General features: G+C 40.7%; 1 protein-coding gene across 1 annotated transcript in view; it reads left to right on the top strand.

Moving 5' to 3' along the window:
- The window catches only part of SI (sucrase-isomaltase), a 331665-nt gene that overhangs the window by 121558 nt on the left and 184445 nt on the right, over window positions 1–25662 (top strand). Inside the window, exons 18-23 of the mRNA XM_082249620.1 lie at window positions 2827–2911; window positions 3430–3486; window positions 4160–4284; window positions 10147–10235; window positions 13686–13735; window positions 24517–24684. Of these exons, the coding sequence (XP_082105746.1) occupies window positions 2827–2911; window positions 3430–3486; window positions 4160–4284; window positions 10147–10235; window positions 13686–13735; window positions 24517–24684 (574 nt within the window). The remainder of the gene's footprint in view (window positions 1–2826; window positions 2912–3429; window positions 3487–4159; window positions 4285–10146; window positions 10236–13685; window positions 13736–24516; window positions 24685–25662) is intronic.

Here is a 25662-nt window from a genome sequence, read left to right as displayed (position 1 = left end):
TTCTTGTATGTTTAGCTTATTTTCAGGATGTAACATCAATAAGACATCATTTTGCCACCAGCCCTCGTCTTCACCGGGGTCCCTCCCACCGTGATAGACACCGGAGCATGGTCCCACCATGTTATACAATCTATATCAGATCTGCTAACATTTTGAAGCAAAAATGTGTCCACCATAAATAGATCTATACATGAGTATGTATGGTGGGCATGTAAAAAGAAGGTATAGTCCTTTTCTGTTGCATGCTGACACCGCCACACGTCATACAACTAGGAAGTGTTAAGAAAGTGAGCTAGAATTGCTCTGTTGGAGTGGTTGTCGAGCCGGTCAGAGGTATCCATCAATTTTCAGGGAACAAAATTAAAGTCTCCACAGAGGATGACATGTTCTTTACATAGTGGTTGCACTTTCTTCCAGATTTTTCTCAGAGTGGAGACAGTTATCACATTAGGGAGGTATACCTTTATGATAGTGTACTTGGTGGCATTATTCGTACACACTAGCACCAAGTAGCAACCTTGTGAGTCAGAAGTTGTTAGTTCAAGTTGGAAGGTGATGGTGTCTTTAATTGCTTTTAAGACTCCCCTTTTTTAGAGGGTACATTGGAGCAGACAATGTACAGGTAGCTTTTATGCAGGAATTTTGGTGGATGTTGTGCCTTAAAGTGAGTCTCCTGCAGACTAAGTACATCACACTTAAGCCTGAGTGATTCTTTGCATGTGGCATTTGGCGGGACTGTTAAGACCCTTTACGTTCATAGAGGATAGTTTGAAATGCATGTTACAGGCTTCGCTCAGTTCTGTAGAAGCAGGGTCACGTTCCACTAGGATCTTATGGAGGATTTAGCTATGTAAGCTTCATCAATCTGAAAAAAAAAGATGCGTCAGGAAGATTTTCTTGACCAAGTGTTGGAGAAATAGAAGTGTTAGAAATAATGGCAGGCATAGCTCTGTAATGTGGTTGGCAGAGGGAGTAAATGGACCAGATTAAAGCAATGTTTGTACTGAATGGCGATGGAGAGGTAGGTCTAGGATACTAGGAATGGGCAAAGAGAACAAAATGCAAAGTCCAGCAGAATAGATAAGAACATTTTTCCTTTTTAAACTCTGGGTGGATCAAAAACTGCTGAATAAAGGGTGCCAAGAAAAACGGTGTTTAGTGGTTACACTATATGGGCTCACTGGAGCCAAATCTAATGTTGTGCAGTCAGTAGTTCACTGGGGCTCAGTCATTAGATTTACCTGAAGTTCTTGAGGGTCACGAGCAGGTGAGTGTGACGAACCTGGAATAGGCAGGTCACTCTTCAGGAAGTGCCACTTCTTCAACAAAGATTGAGAGTCCCTGAAGGTAGGTTGGTAGATGATCAGTATCTCTGGCAAAAGCCACCAGCTTCTCTTTGATGGGAAAATAATGGATGCGGGCAATTGTGTTTCCTGGTAAATGAGCCGGGATATGTTTCGGCTTAGGTAGCCTATGAATGCGTCAACTATCAATCCCTCCAAGGGCGCATCTGGTATCGCCTCTTGTAGGATCTTAACAAAATTTGCTTTTGGCTCAGGTGGTTTGACTGATTTGGGTATTCCCCATATTTTAACATCCACCAGCTTTGACTTGATGCAGGCCATATCCTCATCTCGTTTATTGTACGAGTCAACCAGCTTGTTAAAGGTTGACGCAAATTCCCCCATTTTTCCTTCGATGTCTTTCACCCTATCCCCTACATCTCTGAGGTCACATTTAAACTGCTGAGCCTGAGACATGATATCTGAGTGTATAGTGCAACGTAAGGACACCAACATCTTTTAGTGTGGTGTTTAGGACTGGTTGGTCATTAGTAGAGGAAGCCTGGGAGAATAATCCCTTCTGTAGATGCTGTAGATGAGTGTGCCCATTTTAAGCAGAGTGGGGCCGTGGGGTTGGGGAGTGCTTGGGGAGTGACTGTGCCATATGTATGCAAAGCTGGAGGAGCTTCTGGCGGCATCTTGACTCTTGCTGCGGGGGGGGGGGCTGCATAAAAAAGTCTAACATCCTTCCAGGCTGGGATCAGTCCTTCCTCTTGTGGGATGAAAAGCCCATGGGTGCCTGACCCCTCTGGCAGCTGAAAGTGGCAGTTGTTGGTGCTCAGAAGCATCGCAATTAGCTCCGGTACGCTGCTGGTGTATGGAGCCGTCTGCTTATGCGGCCATCTTCTTCTGCCGCGACCACGCCCCTCTACAAATACATTTTTTAATGAATCCTAAATATGCACATTTCATCTCCCAACAAAACTCATAACCATGGGATTAAAGTGTCAGTATTTCTTTAGTACTCTGGGAAAGCAAGAACGCAATTTACACAAAGCATAGTTTATTTACACTGGAAGGATAACCAGGATTCAGAGTTTATGTATTTCTGTATTACTGGCCTACCAGAAATAATGTGCAAAGCTCTCAAACATTAATATAAGCTTACCTGTAGGTAAAAGTAAAAGCAAGGGGTTTAGTACCACTTTAAGTCTTTTAGCCAGAAACTGGGGCATTTAGAGAGCTTCTAAATAGGGCGAGATAGAATGGCCCTTGTATACTTAGGCAATGTCAGGGAGAAAATAAAACCTATGGGCATGTATAAAATGCCCTATTTAGGCATCTCTGTGCTGAATGTTGAAGTTTATTAAAGTATAACTTTGGTATATTACCTGCCATGAAGCACATTGTTCACTGCAGTGAAAGTCCTGGATTGTCTGAAGTGCCCCAAGCACTTGCACAGTAATGCTATTAATACGGCTGTACATATGTAGAATTAGCCTTACAGAGCTACTAAACTCACCTTAACCTTTGTTTTTTTCAGATTCTATTCTGATAGTGAAACATGGGCAATAGATCAACAATTTCTTTGGGGACCTGGTCTTCTAATTACACCTATTCTTAATTCGGTATGTCAAATTTTGCATGCTAAAAGTTTAACATATACAGTACATTAAACATCATTCAATTTTCTATTTTATTGAAATCTGGGAGCTCCTCAGTTAAATGAACTCATATACAATTGATTTAGAGCAGACCTACTACTAAAAGCACCTACGCAATTAGAGGCACTGCGCTATATAGAAACTGTAAACTTGAGCAAAGTATAACTGAACACAAACACAATTAGCATGTGTTTCCTTTTTTGTGTGACACCCGTGTAGTCTCTGTGTAGTGTCTGTGTATTGACCTATTCAGATATGCAAGAAAATACTATACCTAAGGCAGATTTCAATATTCATACAGACATTGCTTATTAGCATTGTAGTAATTTACTGACGTCCCTTGATGACTCTGGATGGCTCTAAATACACATGCAATTTGGTATAATATAATATACAAAACCAAATCATATTTGAATATAATATACTTTACAAAGCTAAACCATATATCTCTTAATCTGCATTCTTATTGTTTGCTAATTTAGGGCTCAGAACAGGCCGATGCTTACATCCCTGATGCTGTGTGGTATGACTATGAGACGGTAAACAAACATTTTTTGCTCATTTGCATTACATTTCATTTGTAATCCATAGTCTCCTGCATAGAATATAAAATATAATATGGCACTTGTAATAGCTGACCTAATAACACACCCAGTATACAGTAGTATTGTATTTGTACATATACAGTGTTGAAGTTTTGTTCATTTTTTCAGCAATCATAAAATAACCCTTAAGAAGAATGATATAGTTGATAGCTAAATGCTCTGCCCACTGGCGATACCAAGATTAAGACATATCTAAATGTAAAAATATATATTTATATGTAAATCCTGAGATGTGTAAGCATACTTTCTTTCTTTTTTTAAGAGTTTTTCCCCCCTTTTTTTTCAATTAGTTATGCAGTAGGGCTGTTTAATAAGTAAATTATATGGCATTTTTTTTTTTTTTTTTACTGGAAAGTAAAATATTACAACTTTAATGGGACTAAAATAAATTCTGGGAGTAACGTCCTGTGTATTTCCCTGACACCCTCAGGTCCCTCGTGTCCTGAGCCAGTTTTGATGATGATAGATTTGGACTTTATTCATATAAATTCCAAAGGTAGTTTTTGTCAATGTTGTGCACACTTTTACCATTTCTATGGTCACAGTGATGTTGAAAAGAAGTTATACGTGAACATACTGTCGATATCATAAAATCATCTTTTCACAGGGTGCAAAGTCCTCATTTAGAAAGCAGCGCGTGTCTATGTATCTCCCAGCAGACAAACTTGGGCTTCACCTTCGAGGAGGCTACATATTCCCCACTCAACAACCAGCTAGCACTACAGAATACAGGTAATAAAAACAAGCTTGATTGGTGCGTGGTGGCTATTATTGGCACCACACTCAAGCAATAACACTCCTATTACTTAATTCAGTGACTGTCAGATGCAATCATCATCTGTGATAATTGTGCACCTGCAGGAGAAAGGCCTCAGACCAGCTTCCTCTGCCAGTCTGTCTGTTATGTATCCTCATATAACTTTCCTCTGGACTCATTCTATCATTTTAATCACAGACTATTGTTGTCATTCTGTGGCCAACTTCAATTGCTTAATGCTCTCATCTGTTTAGAAAAGAAAGTACATAATGTAACTTAAATTTCAGATATCAGAGAACAAATGCTGGATGGATTCTTTATAACAGAAAATGCTGTACCTTTTGTGGAACTCAGATTGTACCCTCTGTAGTCATTAAGTTAGCAATACTATTTTTCTTCCTTTTTTTTTAAGTAGACTGTGTTAAAATAAGCAACATTGTGGTCATTATGTTCTGTGCATGCTGATTTTAACAACAAATTGCAGCAGCATAGCTTCAATATGTTGGGGTTGATTTATAAAACAGTTAGAAATAAAAGCGTTTGCCATCAGTGGCCACTTAGGCCTCATTCACATGGGGCGTACATAACTATGCGCCCATTAAAGGCCATGTTTACTCGCACTCAAATGCACAGATGTCTCGTGCAGGAAGTCCCATTTCTGTCAGTTGGGACACAGCAGCTGCCTGGTGGACACAGATGCTTTTCCCAATGTTCCCAATGCTCATCTGTGCATGTGTGGGTGCATGGCCCTGAACTCACCCACACAGATGTCAAATTGGAAGCAGTGGCTGTGTCTATGCAACAGCTGCATCCCACTTGACAGCAATGGGACTTCCTGCATAGTATGCATGGGACACCTGTGCATTCCCATGCAAGTAAACAAGGTCCTCCAGAGGTGGATGATTATGTATGCCCCATGGTAACAAAGCCTAACATTCCAGCTGCTTTTTTTTTATAAGGAAACCCTGAAAATCAACAGAAGCTCCAAATAACTGACATGAATATCGTCATCATTTTAATGGGAAAAAAGCAAGTCGTGTGCCATTCAGCATCCACGCTTAATAAACTTGGGCATCAAAGTCACGAATGTTATCATGGTTTGAAACTATGTTTTTCCTTTTTTAACATCACTTTTCCAGACATATTGGGTTTCATTCTATAACTTGTGACTGTTTTTGTGTTTCCTACAGTCAGAGGTATTCTGCAGATACTCCTATTAACCACTTTAAGACCAGAAGGCTTTGCCCCCTTAGTGACCAGGCCCTATTTTGTGATTTGGCACTGTGTTACCGGACAATTGCGCGGTTGTGCGACGCTGTACCCAAATAAAATTGTTGTCCTTTTTTTCCCACAAATAGAGCTTTCTTTTGGTGGTATTTGATCACCTATGTGATTTTTATTGTTTTTATTGTTTTAAATCCAAATCAGGTAAAAGGTGTAGGAATTACAACAGTTTGTATATGTGCCTCCCACTTTTTAAGGGACCAAAAGTAATGGGACAATTGGCTGCTCGGCTGTTCCATGGCCAGGTTTGTGTTATTCCCTCATTATCCCATTTACAAGGAGCAGATAAAAGGTCCAGAGTTAATTTCAAGTGTGCTATTTGCATTTGAAATCTGTTGCTGTCAACTCTCAATATGAGATCCAAAGAGCTGTCACTATCAGTGAAGCAAGCCATCATTAGGCTGAAAAAACAAAACAAACCCATCAGAGAGATAGCAAAAACATTAGGTGTGGCCAAATCAACTGTTTGGAACATCCTTAAAAAGAAAGAATGCACCGGGGAGCTCAGCAACACCAAAAGACTCAGAAGACCACAGAAGACAACTGTGGTGGATGACCGAATAATTCTTTCCCTGGTGAAGAAAACACCCTTCACAACAGTTGGCCAGATCAAGAACACTCTCCAGGAGGTAGATGTATGTGTGTCAAAGTCAACAATCAAGAGAAGACTTCACCAGAGTGAATACAGAAGGTTCACCACAAAATGTAAACCATTGGTGAGCCTCAAAAACTGGAATGCCAGATTAGAGTTTGCCAAACAACATCTAAAAAAGCCTTCACAGTTCTGGAACAACATCGTATGGACAGATAAGACCAAGATCAACTTGTACCAGAGTAATTGAAAGAGAAGAGTATGGGGAAGGAAAGGAACTGCTCATGATCCAAAGCATGCCACCTCATCAGTGAAGCATGGTGGCGGTAGTGTCATGGCGTGGGCATGTATGGCTACCAATGGAACTGGTTATCTTGTATTTATTGATGATGTGACTGCTGACAAAGGCAGCAGGATGAATTCTGAAGTGTTTCGGGCAATATTATCTGCTCATATTCAGCCAAATGCTTCAGAACTCATTGGACGGCGCTTCACAGTGCAGATGGACAACAACCCGAAGCATACTGCGAAAGCAACCAAAGAGTTTTTTTAAGGGAAAGAAGTGGAATGTTATGCAATGGCCAAGTCAATCACCTGACCTGAATCCGATTGAGCATGCATTTCACTTGCTGAAGACAAAACTGAAAGGAAAATGCCCCAAGAACAAGCAGGAACTGAAGACAGTTGCAGTAGAGGCCTGGCAGAGCATCACCAGGGGTGAAACCCAGCGTCTGGTGATGTCTATGCGTTTCAGACTTCAGGCTGTAATTGACTGCAAAGGATTTGCAACCAAGTATTAAAAAGTGAAAGTTTAATTTATGATTGTTAATCTGTCCCATTACTTTTGGTCCCTTAAAAAAGTGGAAGGCACAAATACAAACTGTTGTAATTCCTACACCATTCACCTGATTTGGATGTAAATACCCTCAAATTAAAGCTGGAAGTCTGCAGTTAAAGCACATCTTGTTTGTTTTATTTCAAATCCATTGTGGTTGTGTATAGAGCCAAAAAGATTAGAATTGTGTCGATGTCCCAATGTTTATGGACCTGACTGTATGTGGATACATATGTTGTAGGGCGCTGCTTTGGCTAAAATTGAGTCAGATACATTTTGTGTGTTTAATCTTGCTAAGAACCCATAGAAAATAAATATGCAGACACTGTGTTTTCTTGCACATTGCAATGCACATTTCATGGATAAATGCCTTTTTTAGCGCAACATGTGTATAAATAGGTGTGAACAAGCACTCAGTGTTCTCTAGTTCGCTTCCAGTCTAAATGGCAACTATCAGACTTATGCTTGAAATTGATTTGGTGCAGTACCACGAGTAAAACGTAAATCTATTGTAAAAATGAGCATATAATATTCAGTGTTTCACTTTTATAGTGTGTAATTTTTTCATAAATGACCCAAGTGACAGTGTGTGTAAAAAGAACTTAAAAGATGATTCAGATTTATTACAAATTCATCCCCAATAGTTAGTAGAATGCTAATGCATCTTATCAGTAATTATGTTAGGAGGATCATTCTCTTACAGTTATATAAAATATTGCTTTACATAGTCAAACAGATATAATATTATGCATTATGTCAGCATCTCAGCATTACACAGTGACTTTAATACAAAAAAAGATTTCCAAGCAGACTGATATTAATCATCCCCAGAGGTCTGTTAGGCATTTGCAAATAAAAAAGCTACTTAATGGGCAAAAAGGAGAAGAAAAGTTTTGTTGAGATGAATGTACATGCTCTTCGTATCGGTGTTGCCTGTGCAGCTGAACTTGATCTAGGCATAATCCCAAAACACAACAATAAAAGAAATGTTACGTGTCAAGCCTGACATTTGGCCAGAGTTAAATGTCTCAGAGAAAGGTGAACAGTTTTATTATCCTGTCATAGCCTGGTAAAAAAACATTTTACAGATCATGAAAAGATAAGAATTAGGTACGATCCTATAAAACATTGGTTTGGTAATTGGAAGATTTAGAAGTTGTCTTAGGAATTTTCCAGTATCTCCCTTAACTACTAGACACTCATAAAAAAGGTTTTGTTACAAATAATATTGTCTTTTCTTGCCTGGAAAAAATATATAACATTACTGTCAAACTTGTTAGGATATACAGTATATGTGCTAAATAAAATGTACAATAGTGTATATAGTAACCTATACAGTAGTTATGGAATGCAAATTAAAATTCTTAAATACCAGTATTTTTTTTTTATTAGCCTGAGTATATTCACACAAGTTGGTCTGTATACATGCCCAGTTCAGTAAATTAGGTTGAGTGTGATTTTGGCTCTATATTATTTAAGATGTAAGTGTTATTAAATGATTTTCCCTAAACACGTGTTGAAAAAAAAAAACTAGAAAATTTTCGCTAGAAAAATTTGAAGGCTGCCATTTCTGAAGTTTAATTCAACCAATGCTAGTTACCTGGCGTTCATGGTGGTTACCTTGCTTCAATTCCTTGAAGCTGAAATCCAACCTTACCTTCACTCTTCTTCAGTTGTACAGGTTCTTCTGCTGTACTAAAAATGCTTAGTGTGATTTCTCATCACGTGCATTAGATGCTGCGGCAAATCAGATAGATTCCACCCCATTTCTGCACTGGATGGCATCCAGCCTCATCTTGCCTATTCTCTCTAACCTGACTGTCTCTGGCTCTCCTCTTTCATTCACTGGATTTCAGTTTCAATGATGGAAGAACAGCATCACCTGTGGGCATTACTTAGGACGGATTGCATGCAGTCTGCCTAGGAATGCTCACCCCTCCAGACTAGCACCCGTCCATTAAAGCATTTTGATGTTTGCACAACTTCTCTCAAAGTATAAATTCACCTTTTATAGGAATGGGGCTTGGAAAGCATTGCATCTGAGATCAGTGGATCACGGGTGTAATGTCAGTCTTCTCCAGACAAGGCCCACAGCTTTCAGCCCATACCTCCATATGATCTGTCTGTTTGAAAGCTGTAAGTTTTCAGAATGAATTACAAGGGTGTTCATCAGTGCCCTCGTAGTTCATTCAGAACTACAAGCCTTCTGCTGCGGTGACAGACAAGACTCACAGGAAACTTTTCAAAAAGTAATCCAGTTCATCAGAAGGAGATCCTACTTCATTGCTTGGATATATTTTGTGCTGTGCATGTCTGCCTCACAGCCACTTTTTTCCATTAGAAAGACTGGCATTCTCTTTGCCACCCCTTATGGTCCCTGTAAAGGGGGAACCAGCTTCCAATTCCACAATTTCTTGTTAGCTCAGACAGATCATCATTCAATCTTATGGGCTTAAGAATCAGGATCCACTCTTTACCACCAATGTGCACTCTAGATTTATGAGTGGTTCCTAGGTTTTTAATCATCAGGCTACTGTTTCCCAGTTTTGCAAAACTGACACCTGGTCTTCAATTCACATGTTTTCCCAAATATTCCATGGGGATATGGCCCTTGAGGTGGCTCTGTGAGCTGCAAAAAACCCCAGTTATGTTTTCTTGGTGGCCTGTTAGTGTTTTCCCGTTGTTATCCACACCTCAGCTGGATTAATTTTGGGCATTCTAACAGTTTGTGAATTCCTGTGTTCCTCAGCGGAAGTAAAATTGCATTGTTGTACTGCAGAATCCATTTCAAACTGAGGCTGGTCACTTTTTTACTTTTGTTTGTGAATGTCAAAATCCTCCTGTAGGCTGTTTTATAACCTAACAGTCTATGAAATCCTGTGTCCTATTACACACCAAGAAATATATTTTACAGTAAGTCCAAAAATCCTATTTTATTGAAAAAAAAAATCCTAATATGTGCGATTTTTTTACCAAAACCTATAAAATATAGAGTACATGCATTTATTGCTTCCTGTTCCTTCTAATTTAAATCCTATTTATTCTTATTTAAATGCAATATTTCTTGCTAAAATTGTTTTTAAAATGCAAATGATATTAACACCTTTTATTGTCAATTTGTTTTAGTCGTAAAAATCCCCTCGGCCTTTTAATTGCTTTGGATGATGCACAGAAAGCCAACGGAGAATTCTTCTGGGATGATCTAGACTCTAGAGGTACATGCTGCAAATAATTTAGTGTTCCTTGTAGTTTCATCAATAAAGTTGCCTTTTTTATTTTTGCTTCCATTTAAGTATTCTGATAAATGTCCTGTTTTCATATATTGACTACGTACTGTATGTATACAGTATATTCAAAATTAGATTACCAGATGGCAATAGTTAAGATTTCCTATACATTTTCCAAAAGTTTAACTTAAAAGTATTAGTAAACAAAAAAAAACACATAGAGCAGCCGAGTCCAGCTGCTGCTCCTTATACACCTACAGTAAGGCCTCTTTCACACGGCCGCTCCGTTTTTTATCTCCGCTCCGGCACTTTTTTTCTTCACGGATACGGATGACACATCCGGTCCGTATATCATCCCATTCATTTGCGGATGATATACGGACATAATGTATGTCTATGGGGATTGCGGATGTCAACGGATGACACCGCTGACATCCGATTTTGCATCCGTTCCGTTTTTTAAACGGAAGAAAAATAGGGTTCTGTTCCATTCCAAAAAACGGAACATGAAGGGACGCAAATCGGATGTCAGCGGATGGTCATCCGCTGACATCCGCAATCCCATTGACATGCATTATGTCCGTATATCACCCTCAAACGGATGGCGTGATATACGGACATACGGAGCGGCCGTGTGAAAGAGGCCTAAATGTAAAAATATTTGTGGGTAATGTGGCAGGGCACATGGATCCGTGATCGACGGAAGATACGTGTCACCGTGGTTCCTGGCCTCGGTGAGATAAGAGCCGGTAATTCTGTGTCAGCAGCAGCTAGTGCTGCTTGACACTTTTCTATATTTAGTGTGACTGCAAAGCCGAATCCGGGCCGGCTCTTATTGGGAGCAGTTAAGGTATGGGTGGGTGGCTGCTCCCCACGCTCCAGGCCGGGTCTTGCCTGAGGTTTATAAGGCAGACAGCCTAACAGGTGGGAGAGAATGATCTCCACACACCAGAAGGCTGGAGAAGTCGGTGCTGAGGCCGGAAAGGCTACAAACAGGTGAACCGATCTATTACTGTGTGTGAGCAGCACCAAAGAGACACAGGTGAATGGATTTATTGTGGTGTTTAAACCTGCCTCAAAGACTGTCGTTTTCCTTGTTTGTTGGGTGTGAATTAACACCAAAAAGGACTGTTACTTTTGTGTTCCTGAAATGTGAATAAAACACTCCTGATTTACTCTAAGAACCGTCTGTGCTGCACCTGCAAATCCTGCTTACAAGAGTTACTCCCCCACAGTAATTACATTAGGCTAAACATGCCATCTGTGTCAAATTATGGTACATTTCTTTCTTTTCTTTTCTTTCGGCAGAGAACTCTGGTCAAGTTAGTTTACTCGTTTAGGCACTTGACCTTTGTAATCACTGACACTGCAGCTGCACTGCAAGCAAATAGGATAGTTTCTCTAAAAGAACCAGATCCAGGTTTAGTCTTGCTCTATGCTCCTGGTGCCAATCAAGATTTATGACAGTGGTTCTCAAATCGGGGGGTGCCATGCCACTATGGGAGTCTGTGCTCACACCTCTTGCTACTAGAGGGTGGGGCTTCCAACTATGTTATTCCTTGATGGACTGACCAGGCACAAGTTTCTCTACATCTTTGATTGTGGGCTTATTGTTGCAATCACCAACCAATAAGAGCACAGGATTTTAGTAGAGAGTTACTGGCTGGATGCTATAAAACAATCTCTCTGTCTTGGCTCCCGGGTTTGTGTGTGGTAGGGAGACAGTTCCCCTAGAATCTGCAATATGGCACTGAATAAGAAACATAAGGAATAAGAAACATAAGGATGGGATATTGGATGGTGTCACAAAAGGCCATTATATACAATATATGACTGATTCAAAACAATTGTTAGGGTGGGGTGGAAGGAATGGCAGTTTAACGACTTTCAAAGAGAGGGGTCGTGACAGAAAAGTAATAGAGGGGAAATCGTCCAATGGGGACATTTGTTCTGGTGACCTGGGAATTTCCTTTCACTTCCTGTTTGGCAATGGGACAGGAAGTGAAGGGAAATCTTTTTTTACCATCTTCACAGATGGTAAAAAAATCTGACAGGGGTTATAACCCTCCCTTGCTCTATCCAAAATGAAAAAAAAAAAAAAAAACGTTTAGCCTATAGTCCTACTTTAATGTATGTAATGGGAAGGGGTGCTGGGGTGTGCTGGTGGGTCTATTGATGCTTCCTTCAAGGGGATCTATTTTTTCTGGGGAGGGGGTCTATTGTTGCTGGGTTGACTTGGAAGGAGGGAGTACCTGCACTTTTCTCTGAGGGAAAAAAAAGCCCCATTTACAGTATACTCTTTTGTATTATTTCAGTTTTCAGTGCATTGCAGTTGTTTTTTATATCACATGTTTCATTTAATAGTTCAGATATCCCATATCCCCCCCCCCCTCCATCTCCCTTCCCCTAACTCCCAATCCCAGTTAGAAGAATAGAGCATAGTATAATCATAATCATAATCACAATCATTATTTGAAGTGGAGTCCCATATGACTTTTCCTAAGTATTCATAATTGCATTAAAATAATCTTGAAATTAATAAATACAGTTCCAAATAAAATATGTTAAAATATCTGTTTACAAAACTGGCGATTACCTCTTTATCCTTTCTATTTTCTAGCCAGTTTATAGGACATTTTTGAATGATTACTTTAATAGTGTGGAGGAAGGAAGGCAGCTGAACATATTTATCTGCAATGGGTATTTAAGCCTGTATAGTCTGCATGTAATTCAGTTTATGTATGTATGAAGCATTGCTTTTTTCACACTACAGAGCAGAATAATTAAATTGATTTACTTAAATGATAACCCATACTGCATGATGGTAGCACAGTCTCACTAACTTTACATTAAGGAAACCTGTAAGCTTCTTATTTAAATTTTTAAATTTGCTAATATTCACCTAAGGTACCTACATTTGAATTTTAATATTTATAGTCTGTAAAATAGGTCAAAACTAATAACACTTCACTACAATATAAAATATTGTACTATATTATATATTATTTTATGATTTTTGCTTATGTGTTCACAGTTGCATTTAGACATTTGGATACATTCTCTGTACAAACTTCAGTCTATGGAAAAAGCAGAAAACATTTTTAAGAAGGAGTTGTTGAAAGAATTACAAAACCAAGACACAATTCAATTTTTCTTTCTTTGCATGAAGCATAAGAGTTTCTAATAAGCATTCCCCTGCCTGTAATTCTAAACATTGTGTGTCCATCCCCTCCCATTAGTCATGTAGACTAACAATATTTTATACAAAGAACAGAATGAATTAATCTCCTATTTTATCATGTTGGTTGAGATTTTTTGGATGGGGCGTGCTCGACCACAGCATGCTGAGGGAAGAGAGTAACCACATACAGTTCCTAATATTTTAGGTTGTCTTTCATAATTTCTAAAGTATATTTGTATTGTTTGTTTTTTTTATAGAAACCATAGAAAAAGGAAACTACATTTTATATGATTTTTCAGTATCCAATGTAAGTATTCTTCCCTGATTTTTTCTTTAGTGAATTAATTATATCAAAGGTCGGAATGTGAGATTGTGAATTAAGAAGATTCAATTAGGTCAGCTAAAAAATAGGATCTGTTCATCTGGTGAGATATCTCTCCTTTTTGGTCACTTACTTAGCTTTTTAAGCTTGCTAGTTAAGTGGAGTGGATAAGTATCCACAGTTGTCATATAACTAGCTGCTCAAATCACATTTAAACTTTCTCACAGTGGGATTCTGTACTAAAGGAATTTGATTTAGGTGATGTTTAAAACACATGGGTTTTCACCTATAAGTAACATTTAAAACTTCCTGTGTGTAATCTAACTATTGTAACTGGGATACTGAGTGCTAGCAAGGTTGATGGTTTTCCTCCATGCTCAGTGTGAACATATACAGTATACACAATTAGAGCAACAGCTCCAGGATAAATCCTGTGACAGACGTGGGCAGGTTGCCCTCCTGGAAGCTCACATTTGAGATCTAAAATGGCGAGTTGCAACACTGAGGAGAACCGTGAACCTTGCTCACTCAGCAGGCAGTTAATGGGGCTGATGCGAAAGAGAAATTACGGATGATCTGGTAGGAAGCAAGGTTACTGTAGTTTGTGGCAGGGGCTCACAGGAAAGGAAGGCCAATCCTGTGTTTGAGCACCCAAAAAAATGTGTCAAGTTGGATGAAGATCTGCAGGTAGGTGACAAACTCAAAGGTGGAACAGCTCTTCTAGTAGGAGTGGTGAGGATAATGCTGGACTAGACAGTTGGAGGTTTTCGGAAACTCTATGATCAGGAGGACAAATTTGCCACCCAAATTGTTTCAAACCAATTGCTTGCTAGCTCCCTGGTGACAGGGTTCAGCATGATGTGGACCGGCTATACAAATTACTGGGAGAGACTGGGCATGACTTAGCTTTCTTGGTCCATGTTGGGAATAAAAAAAGAATAATGAAAGATGAATGATCCTTAAAAATCTATTTAACCACTTCCATACAGAGCAGTTAGACACCCTTCCTGCCCAGACCAATTTTCAGCTTTCAGCACTCTCACATTTTGAATGACAATTGCTCAGTCATGCTACACTGTAACCAAACAAAATTTGTACCATTTTTTTCACACAAATAGAGCTTTCTTTTGGTGGTATTTGATCACAACTGGGGTTTTTTTGTTTTCGTGATATATGCAAAAAAAGAGCAAAAATTTTGAATATTTGATGCTCCCCAATATCATGAAAAGAAAAGGGCCATCATCGTGCAATATGTTCCAAAAGTTTATTATACACGCAACATAAAGATACACTTACAATATGTGGAAAATCAATCCGCCTTTAGCAAACCCACGGGACGCCAAACGAATGGCCGTGCGTTCCACCCGTGTAACCGGAAGCCGGAAGCCCGAAGAGGTTGCAGCCGGAAATGACGTACTACGTGTTCGGACGGCTTGACGCGTTTCGCTCCGCCAATCAGAGCGTTCTCAAAAGGTTTGCTGGTGACAGGTACTCTGGTACTTTGATGGGCTAGTGACAGGTGCTCTTTATTGGGGGAGGGGGAATCAGTGTGTTTGGGGTGCACTGTAATTGGTAACTAGCTGTTACCACACTCTCTTCCTCACACAGGATCAGTGTGTGAGGAGGAGAACACGGTGACAGCTAGTTACCCTGTTCTCTGTTGACATTTGTGACTGGCTGTGATTGGACACAGCCGGTCACGTGGTAAAGAGCCAATTTCATTGGCTCTTTACCTAGATCGGGGATCGACTCTGTCCGAGGGACGAGCCTAGTCCCTGATCGCTGCTCTGCGAGCCCCCGGGGGCGCGCATTGCAGAGAGAACGAGCGGCTCGTGCTGGAGCCGCTCATATGATCGGCTGTGATTGACACAGCCGATCAGGTGGTAAACAGCCAATTTCTATTGGCTGTTTACCTTGATCAGGGATGGGCTATGTCTGAGGGATGAGCCTCACCCCCGATCGCCGAGCTGCGCGCCCCCGGGGGCGCGCAGTAGAGGGGAGATCCGGGCGCCGTCATATGACGGCGGCCCGGATCCTTACAACCACTTTGCCGACGTCATTTTACATGACTCGGTATGGAAGTGGTTAATGAACAAAGCTACAAATTGAAGAGAAGGACCTCCAAGGTTACATTCTATGGATTATTTTTTGTGTCATGCGCAACATGGAATAAAAACGAATTTAAAAGAGCTAAGTGCATAACTAAATGCTTTGTATAAGAGGAAGAGATTTGTGTTTCTAGCACACTGGGCTGTCTTTTCATTGGGGTACAACTTACTGTACTACTTACTATATGCTAAAGATGATTTGCACATATATAAAAGGGGATCTGCTGAGCTAGGGTGAACATTTATGGGAAGGTTGAAAGAGTCAGACAATAATGGGGGGGGGGTGGAAGGGGGGAATATGGGAGGAGGGCTATGGCAAGTCATGAGATTCCCATATTACAAAAAAATTGGCAATTGCAGTACTATTTGTTTTACAAACAAAGTTATGGTAAACACAAGTCTTCCAGAGCTGTCTTTGCATTTTTTTCACGCATGTAAGGAAAAACTGTTTAGGCCTTAAGATTGAATAAAACCCTCAAACAGTATATGTTTTCTGAAAGCAGAGACCCTGGAGAATAAAATGGTGGTAGTCTAAATTTTTTTATGTCTAAATTTTTTTATGTCACATGAAGTACTGCTATTACTCTGGCAAGTATGGTGATATATAACATGTGTAGTGTAATCAATGTTTTAGTATGTAGGTGCCCCCGAGTTGTACATGGGGTGGGGCATGGAGTTTTTTAACTGCTTGGGTTTAACTTTAATTACAAAGTAAGCAAAAACGTAAAGTAATACTAAACACACACTATTTAATTTAAATTGTCCCTTCTATTTCTGTATATGGCTGGCACTGTAACTATTATAATAAATTATATTTAAAAAAAAAAAACATTTAAGTACTTTTTTGTAATTAATCAATATACAGCTGTCACATGACTTTAAATGAGGCAGGTCACTTTTTAAGAATAATGCATAAAGTACATAATAGTTTCAAATTTATTGTAAAATCATTGTAAATATTCCATAATCATAAAGCACATGATAACAATTTCCGATTATATTGAGAACATCTGATAGGAAGAGCTGACATGTAAAAAAATCCATAGTTGATAAAAAGAATTCATGCTTAACTGGTACATAATACATATAGATGCATGATTGACACAGGTATAAAAAAACAGAATATCTTGGCATCCTAAGACTCTACGCGTTTTGTGGATGAATGTCCACTTCATCAGGAGTGTGATGCAACAAGGTATCTATAAATGTAAATAAGAAGAAGAAAAAATATGTAATAGAAATAGGAATAAATAGTTCCCTAAAAAGGGGGGGGGGGAAACAAGACAAACGAAGGTTTGAGTGGCCAGAAACCTAAGTACTTACAAGTGAGCTTAAGGAGCGAGAACCAGCATCTAAAGAGGAATGAGATGGGCATCGACAGAATGTCTATCCCGGGGCTGTGGCAGGAAAACCTGCTAGGCCAAGGGAATTTCCAGAGGACAGGCCAGGTTTATAAGGTGCAATCCATACAGTATGAGAACACATCTAGCCCACACTGATCTGAGAAATATAATATATGTGTTTATATAAAATAAAATAATCTAGAGTGTAGACTCAATAAAGTGTTGATCATATTATATAGGTGATATGTCCAACAGATCAAGGGGAAGCACCAAAGTATTGAAAAGATAACAGCATAACCTCTTGAGACCAAGAAGATGACAAGGTGGATGGGACAAAGTGAGATAGTAAAGGAGAAGGTGAAGCACCCCAATCGTGCACCAAGTGAAAAAATGAAACCAAATAGTGCTCAAAAAATAAACAATTAGAATATATGTATTAGGGAGTGAATATCCCCCTAAGATTCATATGTGTGTAATAATGATAGGAAATGTAATCCCTGTAAATAAATATCACCCTAGGATTCCTAGGTGTATAGTACCATAATGAATGTGATCCCAGTGCTCATCCAGGTGACAAGAAGTGACAAGAATGGTCCCCTAACCCACATCCGCTTAGTAGCCCCCAGACCCAGAGCGGGTCCCCGCCAGCGTCACGCAAATGCCCATCACCTGGAGGGGAGGCAGGGATAAAAATCTTCACATCCGGTGCGTGCGCCGGTAATGGGCCCACATCAAACCCCCTCCTCCTTATACGGTGTCAGATGGACAAAAATCGTCTTTGCATCGTGGTGCCATAGGACACCATGAGTGGGGTGAGCAAGCGTGGCGCCCATACGCAACTAGACATGCCATGCCCACAACCCAACAAAGCCAAATGTAGGACTAGGGAGGAGGTGACGAGCCGTGCATTGCAACCCCCGGATATAGACAAAGGTCCAGTAACACCTACCCACTGACTGGGCTCACTACTAGATGACAAGAGAAAGGAAAAGGCAAAAATGTGTATATGAAAAATATGTAAAAAAAAATGCTTGACAATGTACATGAATAGTACAAGAGTAAGATCTGTTAACAATATGACCAGAATGTAGATATTATGTATAATATATAATAGTGGTGCGACAGATCACTGGGGACCAGGGTGTCTTCCACCCACATATATTTTTACATAGAGAGAATATTGTGACCCTGCATCATCCACAGTAACATGCCTCCATCCCTAATGTGCATAGAAACAAAACTATAATGGTTATGGGACTTTAAATAAGGCAGGTCACTTTTAAGAAATAATACATAAAGTACATAAACGTATTGTAAAATCATTGTAAACATTCCATAATCATAAAGTATATGATAACAATTTCCGATTACATTGAGAACATCTGATAGGAAGACCTGACATGTAAAAAATTCATAGCTCATAAAAAGAATTCATGTTGAACTGGTACATACTGGGTCATACACAGGACAGGAGACAAGAACAGATCCATGGAAAATCCAAGTTTAGAGCTAAGAGGAATCAAGAGCAAGCGTCGGTAACGGGTAATCAGAATCATAAGCAAAGCAGGGGAACAGGAAGCAGGAAGCTGAAGGCCAGTCAACAAAGTCCATGTGCCACAGTCACTCTTTTAAAGACCAGAGGGCACCAGGATCTGCCGTGAATTTGTATGTCGGCTTGCACATGTCTGCGCCATGGCGAACTTGCATTTGCAATACATGTACGCACATTCCATATTGGAAATTGCCCACTGTGCCAGGCCCATGGGCAACTCTCCTCCAGCTAGTCTCCTGACAGCCCACATGTGTGAGTTACCACCACAGCTGCAAAATCCCTAGCTGAATTGGGGATATAGACAGAAGGTGGAGCTAGAGAGCAGCAGAATCAACCAGGATTTTTGCAGAATAGAGAAAACTAATCCCATAGTGAATATGAACAGCATGTAATACACCATTGTAGTTTTTTTATAATGTGGTTTAGTGACACTTTTAAACAACGGTGAAACTTTGGATGTAGCATATAGACATTGCGAAAGTATTTGACGCTGTTCCCCCCAGAAGGCTAATAAAGGCTTAAAACATTTTAAACAATTAGAAACAGATAGAAGACTTGCTTAACCACTTCTGGACTGGAAGGTTTTACCCACTTAATGACCAGGCAATTTTTTGCGATACGGCACAGCGTTATTTTAACTGACAATTGCGCAACGCTATACCCAAATAAAACTGATGCCCTTTTTTTCCCCATAAATAGAGATTTCTTTTGGTGGTATTTAATCACCTGAGAGATTTTTTTTTTTTTGTTAAACAAAACATGAGTGACAATTTTTAGTGGGACTGCAACATTGCGGCGAACAGATCGGACACTTAACACTTAACTGACATTTTTTACACTTTTGGGGGTACCAGTGACATTACTACAGTAATCAGTGCTAAAAATATGCACTGTTACTACTTAGTAGTTTAGTAGTTTAGTTTAGTAATGTTACTAAAAATATGCACTGGTACAAAAGTGTACTGTACTAATGACACTGGCAGGGAAGGGGTTAACCCAGGGGCGATCAAAGGGTTAAATGTGTCCCTAGGGGGTGCTTTCTAACTGTGTGCGGGATGGACTTGCTGGATGAACACAGAGACCTGTGTTCCTAAATAGGAGGAACACAGGATCCCTGTGTTCATCACTGACAGAACAGTGGTCTGCCGTGTTTACATCGGCAGACTGCCGTTCTGTCTCCACGGGGAGCGACGGCGAGTGCCAAGCGGACATCGCATCACGCTGATTGGCTCCCCCTGTGGCCAATTGGCGCACGCCCCCACTAGCTGTCTCAGGTACAGGTACATCGTTTCACAGGGCAGAGCCGACCTGCCACAGTAAAAGTATGGCGGCTGGTCGGCAAGTGGTTAAAGTCTGTATTCAAAGAGTAGTGAATATTGATTCATACTGTGAATGATCCAATGTTGTTAGTGGTAAACCCCAGGGTTCAGTGTGTAGGACACTTTCTTTTGAACCTATTCATTAATTATATAGAGCTTGGAAAATAAAAGGACAATCTGTAGATGGCACCAAGCTATGTAGTGAAACCTAAAAGCAGACCTTAACGTAATGTTTGACTGAGGAACACTGTGGAAAATTTAGTTCAATGTGGATAAATGTAAATGTATGTACCTTTAGAGTAGAACATGCATTTATTATACATTTATTATACATTCATACATTATAGAGGGAGTAAACCTGGAACAGTAAACCTAAAAAGATGTGCAAGTTTTCTAGTCATAGATTTAGGCTGCCTTCATTCTGCTCCTTTGCAAAAGCACAGTAAAAAGAGCATATGCGTTTTCACAACATTTGTAGTGCATTTTGCACCATTGCAAAAAGGACACGACTCAAGAAACATACCGTGGGTAATATGTTTTTGATGAATGTTTGAATCATTTCAATGGGAAGGTGAGTTTTTGGGGCATTTTTTTTTTTTAACCGCACCAAAAATGAAGGATGCAGGACTTTTAAAAACACAACTGACCTGCAACTGACTGGTGTGAAGGGTTCCATATAATTTGATGGTCATGCATTTTTTTATCTGCTATTGGTAAGGCAAAAACTGAATAGTGTAGTTGCTGATTTTTCTTGTACAAAAGTTTTTATTTTGAAAAAAAGGCATTAACATACATCAAATACACGATACATGTGTACAATGAGTAAAGAATAAACTGGAACGCAGAGAAATAGATATTGGCAGAACATGTTACAGACATAGTGCGTGCGCCAACCGGGAAACAACACGGACCAAATAATGAACATCAACAAGCAGAAGAGCACAGGAGGGGACCTAAAGTCCCTTATTATGTCACAATGTAGGAAGGTCATCATAAGGAAAAGGTTCATTACGTTCCAATGAGCAAACAAAGGCTGGACCAGAGAGTACCAAGCCGGGAAGGAAAACAACAGTACGAGACAAAGACAAAAAAGAAAGGAAGAGTGAGAAAGTAGGACAAACAAAAAGAGAGACGACAATAGAGAAAGGCTAAAGAAGGGGTGGGGAGGAGGAAGGGGGAGAGGAATAGGGGGGGGGGGACAGGCCCTGCGGGGTGTGCGCCCAGGAGGCATTTAAAGAGAGAGAAGGGTGGTCTGGAATCTAGAAGGGGCAACGGTAGAGATCCAGGGGTCCCACACCTTAAGAAACTTAGCGTGAGAATCAGAAACTATCGCAGTCAACTTTTCATTAACGAGAATATCATTCATACGGTTTTTGGCTGCCTCAAAACTAAGCAACGGGGTCTTCCAAGATCGAGCAATGGTCAATTTCGTAGCCGTAAACAAGTGCTGAGCCAACTGCCGCTGTGCACGAGTCAAATCAGGTATAGGCTTGCACAAGAGAGCCTCATACGGATCCTTCTTCAGGGTGACTTGAAAAATATTACGGAGTAAGGCATAAATCCTAATCCACAGTCTGCGCGCCCTGGGACATGTCCACCAAATATGCGCCATAGTCCCCTCCTGAGCGCATCCCCGGAAACACAGGGGGGAGTAGGCGGGTATAAATTTAGCCAGTCTGGCCGGAGTATAGTACCATCGGTAAAATACCTTGTAAGCATTTTCCAGAATCAAGACATTGCGGGAACACTTAGAGAGAGCCGCCGTCATGTGCTGCCAATCTTCCTTGTCCAGACTGCCCCCCAGTTCTAGTTCCCAGTTAGAATGATAGGCCGTGAAAGGGGGTGTATCGCAGGCGATAATAGAAGCATATAGAAGGGATATGAGTCCCGGCGAGTGGGGCCGTGCCCTACAGATGCTCTCAAATGGCGTAAGCGTATAGGGTAAGGGTCTATGCTTAACAAGTTGCTGAAGAAAATTATGGAGTTGCATATAACGAAAATGCTCCCGCAAAGGTATATCATGCGAGGAGCGAAGGGCCCCAAAGGGAAGTATCTTCGTGGGGGTAAACAACGAGTGGACATCCACAAAGCCATGGTCAGTCCACCAAGAAAACACACGCGGATTAGTGAGACCAGGTGGGAACATAGGGCAAGGGAAGAGACGCAGTAAAGGTAAGTGGGGTGAAATCAAGTTAGCGGAGTACTTGACGGAGTCCCAGAGGCGGAGAGAATGGAGGAGGCAAGGGCGCAAGGGCGCAAGTCCGGCGGTCGAAATTTAGGAGGGAGCCAAGGAATAGAAGAAAGGGGGACTGGACTGGCATCCACCAGGTCAATCGTGGCCCATAGTGGCAACTGGAACGTGTCATGTAAGTGAGAGAGAGGGGCTATCGACGCCGCAGTGTAGTATGCCTTCAAGTTCGGTACCGAGAACCCCCCAGAAATCTTCCGAGCATACAGAACGCGTTTATTAATGTGGGGTCTGGAAGAGCCCCAAATAAATTTCAGAATCTTGCGTTGATGAATACGTAAGATATGAGAGGGGATCGGAACCGGCAACACACGGAAATAGTACAATAGTTTAGGAAGATAGGTCATACGAACGGCCGTGATCCTGCCAAACCAGGACAAGGAAAGGTGAGACCAAGAGGAAAGTAAGGACGTCAAATGGTGAAAAAGAGACGGATAATTAACCGCATAAAGACCTTCATATGTGGGAGATAATTTAACACCCAAATAGGGTAAAGCAGGGTGCCATTTAAAGGGAAAGGCTCATCAGGAGGCAAAGTAACTGACATCGCGTTCGATTTGGCAGAGTTGATATGCAGGCCAGAGAAAACAGCAAACTCATCTAACAAAGCCAGAAGGTTAGGTAACGAAATTCTAGGTGAAGTAAGGGACAGCAAGATATCGTCCGCAAATAACGATATTTTATGCGGGGAGCCTGCCACTTCAATGCCCGAGATGTCATGATGGGTACGTATAGCTTCAGCTAAGGGTTCCAAGGCCAGGACAAACAGCAGGGGGGACAACGGGCACCCCTGCCGCGTACCCCGGCCAATGGAAAAAGGGAGCGACTCGAACCCATAATATTTGATACGGGGGAATCGTAGAGGGCAGCGAGCCAGGACAGAAAAGAGGGGCCAAAGCCAAAGCAGCGGAGAACAGTCATGAGATAAGGCCAAGACAGGGTATCAAAAGCCTTGGTCACGTTTAGGGATAAAAGCATAGTGGGTATACGTCGTTGAAGAGCAAAATGCTGTAGTTGAATAATTCGCCGAATAGCGTCCCCAGCCTGCCGGCAGGGCACGAAGCCAACCTGATCCTTCTTGATCAGGCGAGGAAGGAAGGAATTTAGGCGCGTAGCCGGTATTTTGGTTAATAGCTTCATATCAATATTGATAAGCGAAATTGGGCGAAAATTAGCCCATGAAGAGTGATCCCGATCCGGTTTAGGTAACAGTAGTTGCTGATTTTTAATAAAGAGACACTTACCTGTCCAGGGATCAGAGCTGTCCTCACCAGGCCTGTTCTTTGCCGGTCTTCAGGTCCCTGGCGCTACTATGTTGACTGTGGAAACCCTGCTGTGATTCCTTGTGGCTTCACAGCTGGCTCCCCACTGTGAATGTGCAAACCTTGTTGAACTCTGTGAATGGTCCCACATCCTCCTCGGGCCTGTGACATATTCCAGGAGGTTGGCAGGGGGTGAGATCTTCTGCTGCAATCACTTAGGTAATTGCAGCTTAAGTAGGAGTGGGTACCTGCCAAAAATAGGTGGCAAAAGCGTTATCAATGGAACTTCCCTTTTAAGGTAAAGTTATGCTTTAAGTCTATGAGTGGTGTTTATGATATAAAAAAGCTGAAGTGAAAGCAATACTGCTGTATAATAGTTAGAGTACAAGTTATATACAGGATCTAAAATTGCAGAGGGGTATTATCTATCAACCTACATATCAGTTGCTTTGTTGTAAAACCTATAGTAAAATTGTAAAGAATAAATGCATTATAATCTGGAGGCATTCCTCTTGACAGGGCTGTCAAAGGGAGGACATCACTTTGTATATAAGCAAAGAATAAATGCTAATATTTTTTGGCTCCAAAACAGGTTCAAGGTTGCTTAAAAGAGCTTCTGTAAACATTTAGAATAATTGAAAATCAATTGCCAAACCAATTGCAAAATCCAAATAATGCAAACTTTTTTGATTTCACTTTTTCGTTGACTCCAATTCATCCTGGAAATGGCAAAATTTTAGCTAAATGTATTTAATTTTCTTAAAATTTAAGAAAAATCTCTCATATTTGCTCATCCCTTCTTGAGCTGTATCAAACATGGTTGGAAAGTAGTGCATTTATTGACAGTATTGCCTGAAAATGTATATACCATTTATGTATACAATACTATTTATTTAACCATTCCAGGTTTATTTTCTTCTTTTTTATCTTTTAGAATGTTCTAACACTTGAAGCAAAACAAGCTGTATATAAAGACCCCAACAATCTAAAGTTTGAAGAAATAAAAATAATGGGACTGCCCACGGGTACCACAAGTGTCACAGTAAAAAAAGGTGGTGTCATTCAGTCTTCAGGCCATGCCTTCAGATATGATTCCTACAAGGCAAGAAATAATCTTCATTTTTTACATATTTATTGGCATAAACATTGACATTTGGAGACCAATTAACTTTTCTTGATTGTTCAAAGCCCCCCTATTATTCAAAATCTTCTTACAGTGTCCTTGTCCAGTTTAGTACTTATACACCATACTCTATGTATAGCATACTATTCTAAATCATAGGTAACACATTCTAAAACAATGGTGCTCAGCTCCTATCCTCATAGCCCACTAACAGTGCCAATGTTGTTCAGCTCCCTTTATAGTTACAGGTAGGATTCATTCATGCTGTTTTCTTACATAGATTAATAATTCATGTTTTTGTGACACTTCTTGGAATTAGGTAAATCCTGCACTGATACTGACCCTTAAAGGAGAAGTACAGCCAAAGTTTGTTCGGCTGTACTTCTCCTGTGGATCACAGGACTACAATTTGTTCTGCACTCCTGTGACCCATTTTCAGCAGACAGCAGGCAAATCCGCTGTTGGCTGACATCATAGAGCTGTTCCAGGCACAGTCAGGATCCACCCACAACCCTGGACCAGCACGTGGCTCAGCCTCTCAGTGAGTCGCTGAGAGCCTGAGCCAGCCACTCCAGCCCCCTCCACAGCCCAGCACTCCAGTGAGTGGGGAAGGGGCAGAGCAGAGAGCCGGTAACTCACCAGTTCTCTGCTCATGGAGCTCCGAGAACCGAGCGATCAGCAGCCTTTGATCGCTCGGTTCTCAGTCTTAGAGTGGGCGGGGGACAGTTGCTGCATCGGAGCAATGCTGCATCTACCTAGGTAAGTATGATTTTTGAAAAAAAAAGCCATACTTCTCATTTAAGGATCAAAGTTGAGCAAACTTCCCTAATAAACATTAACCCATTAATATAGTTCATGTATTAAACCACATTGTTTCTCTGTGTTAGTAACAAATGTGTTCTTTTAATAATACAATACACAAATATGCTATGAGAATACATGTTTCAAAAGCATCTA

Source organism: Pelophylax lessonae, assembly GCF_965119305.1.
Source record: "Pelophylax lessonae genome assembly, chromosome: 3".
In the NCBI taxonomy this organism is placed as follows: Eukaryota; Metazoa; Chordata; class Amphibia; order Anura; family Ranidae; genus Pelophylax; species Pelophylax lessonae.
The sequence above is the reverse complement of the archived record's forward strand: the minus strand, read 5'-3'. Positions and strand labels throughout refer to the sequence as shown.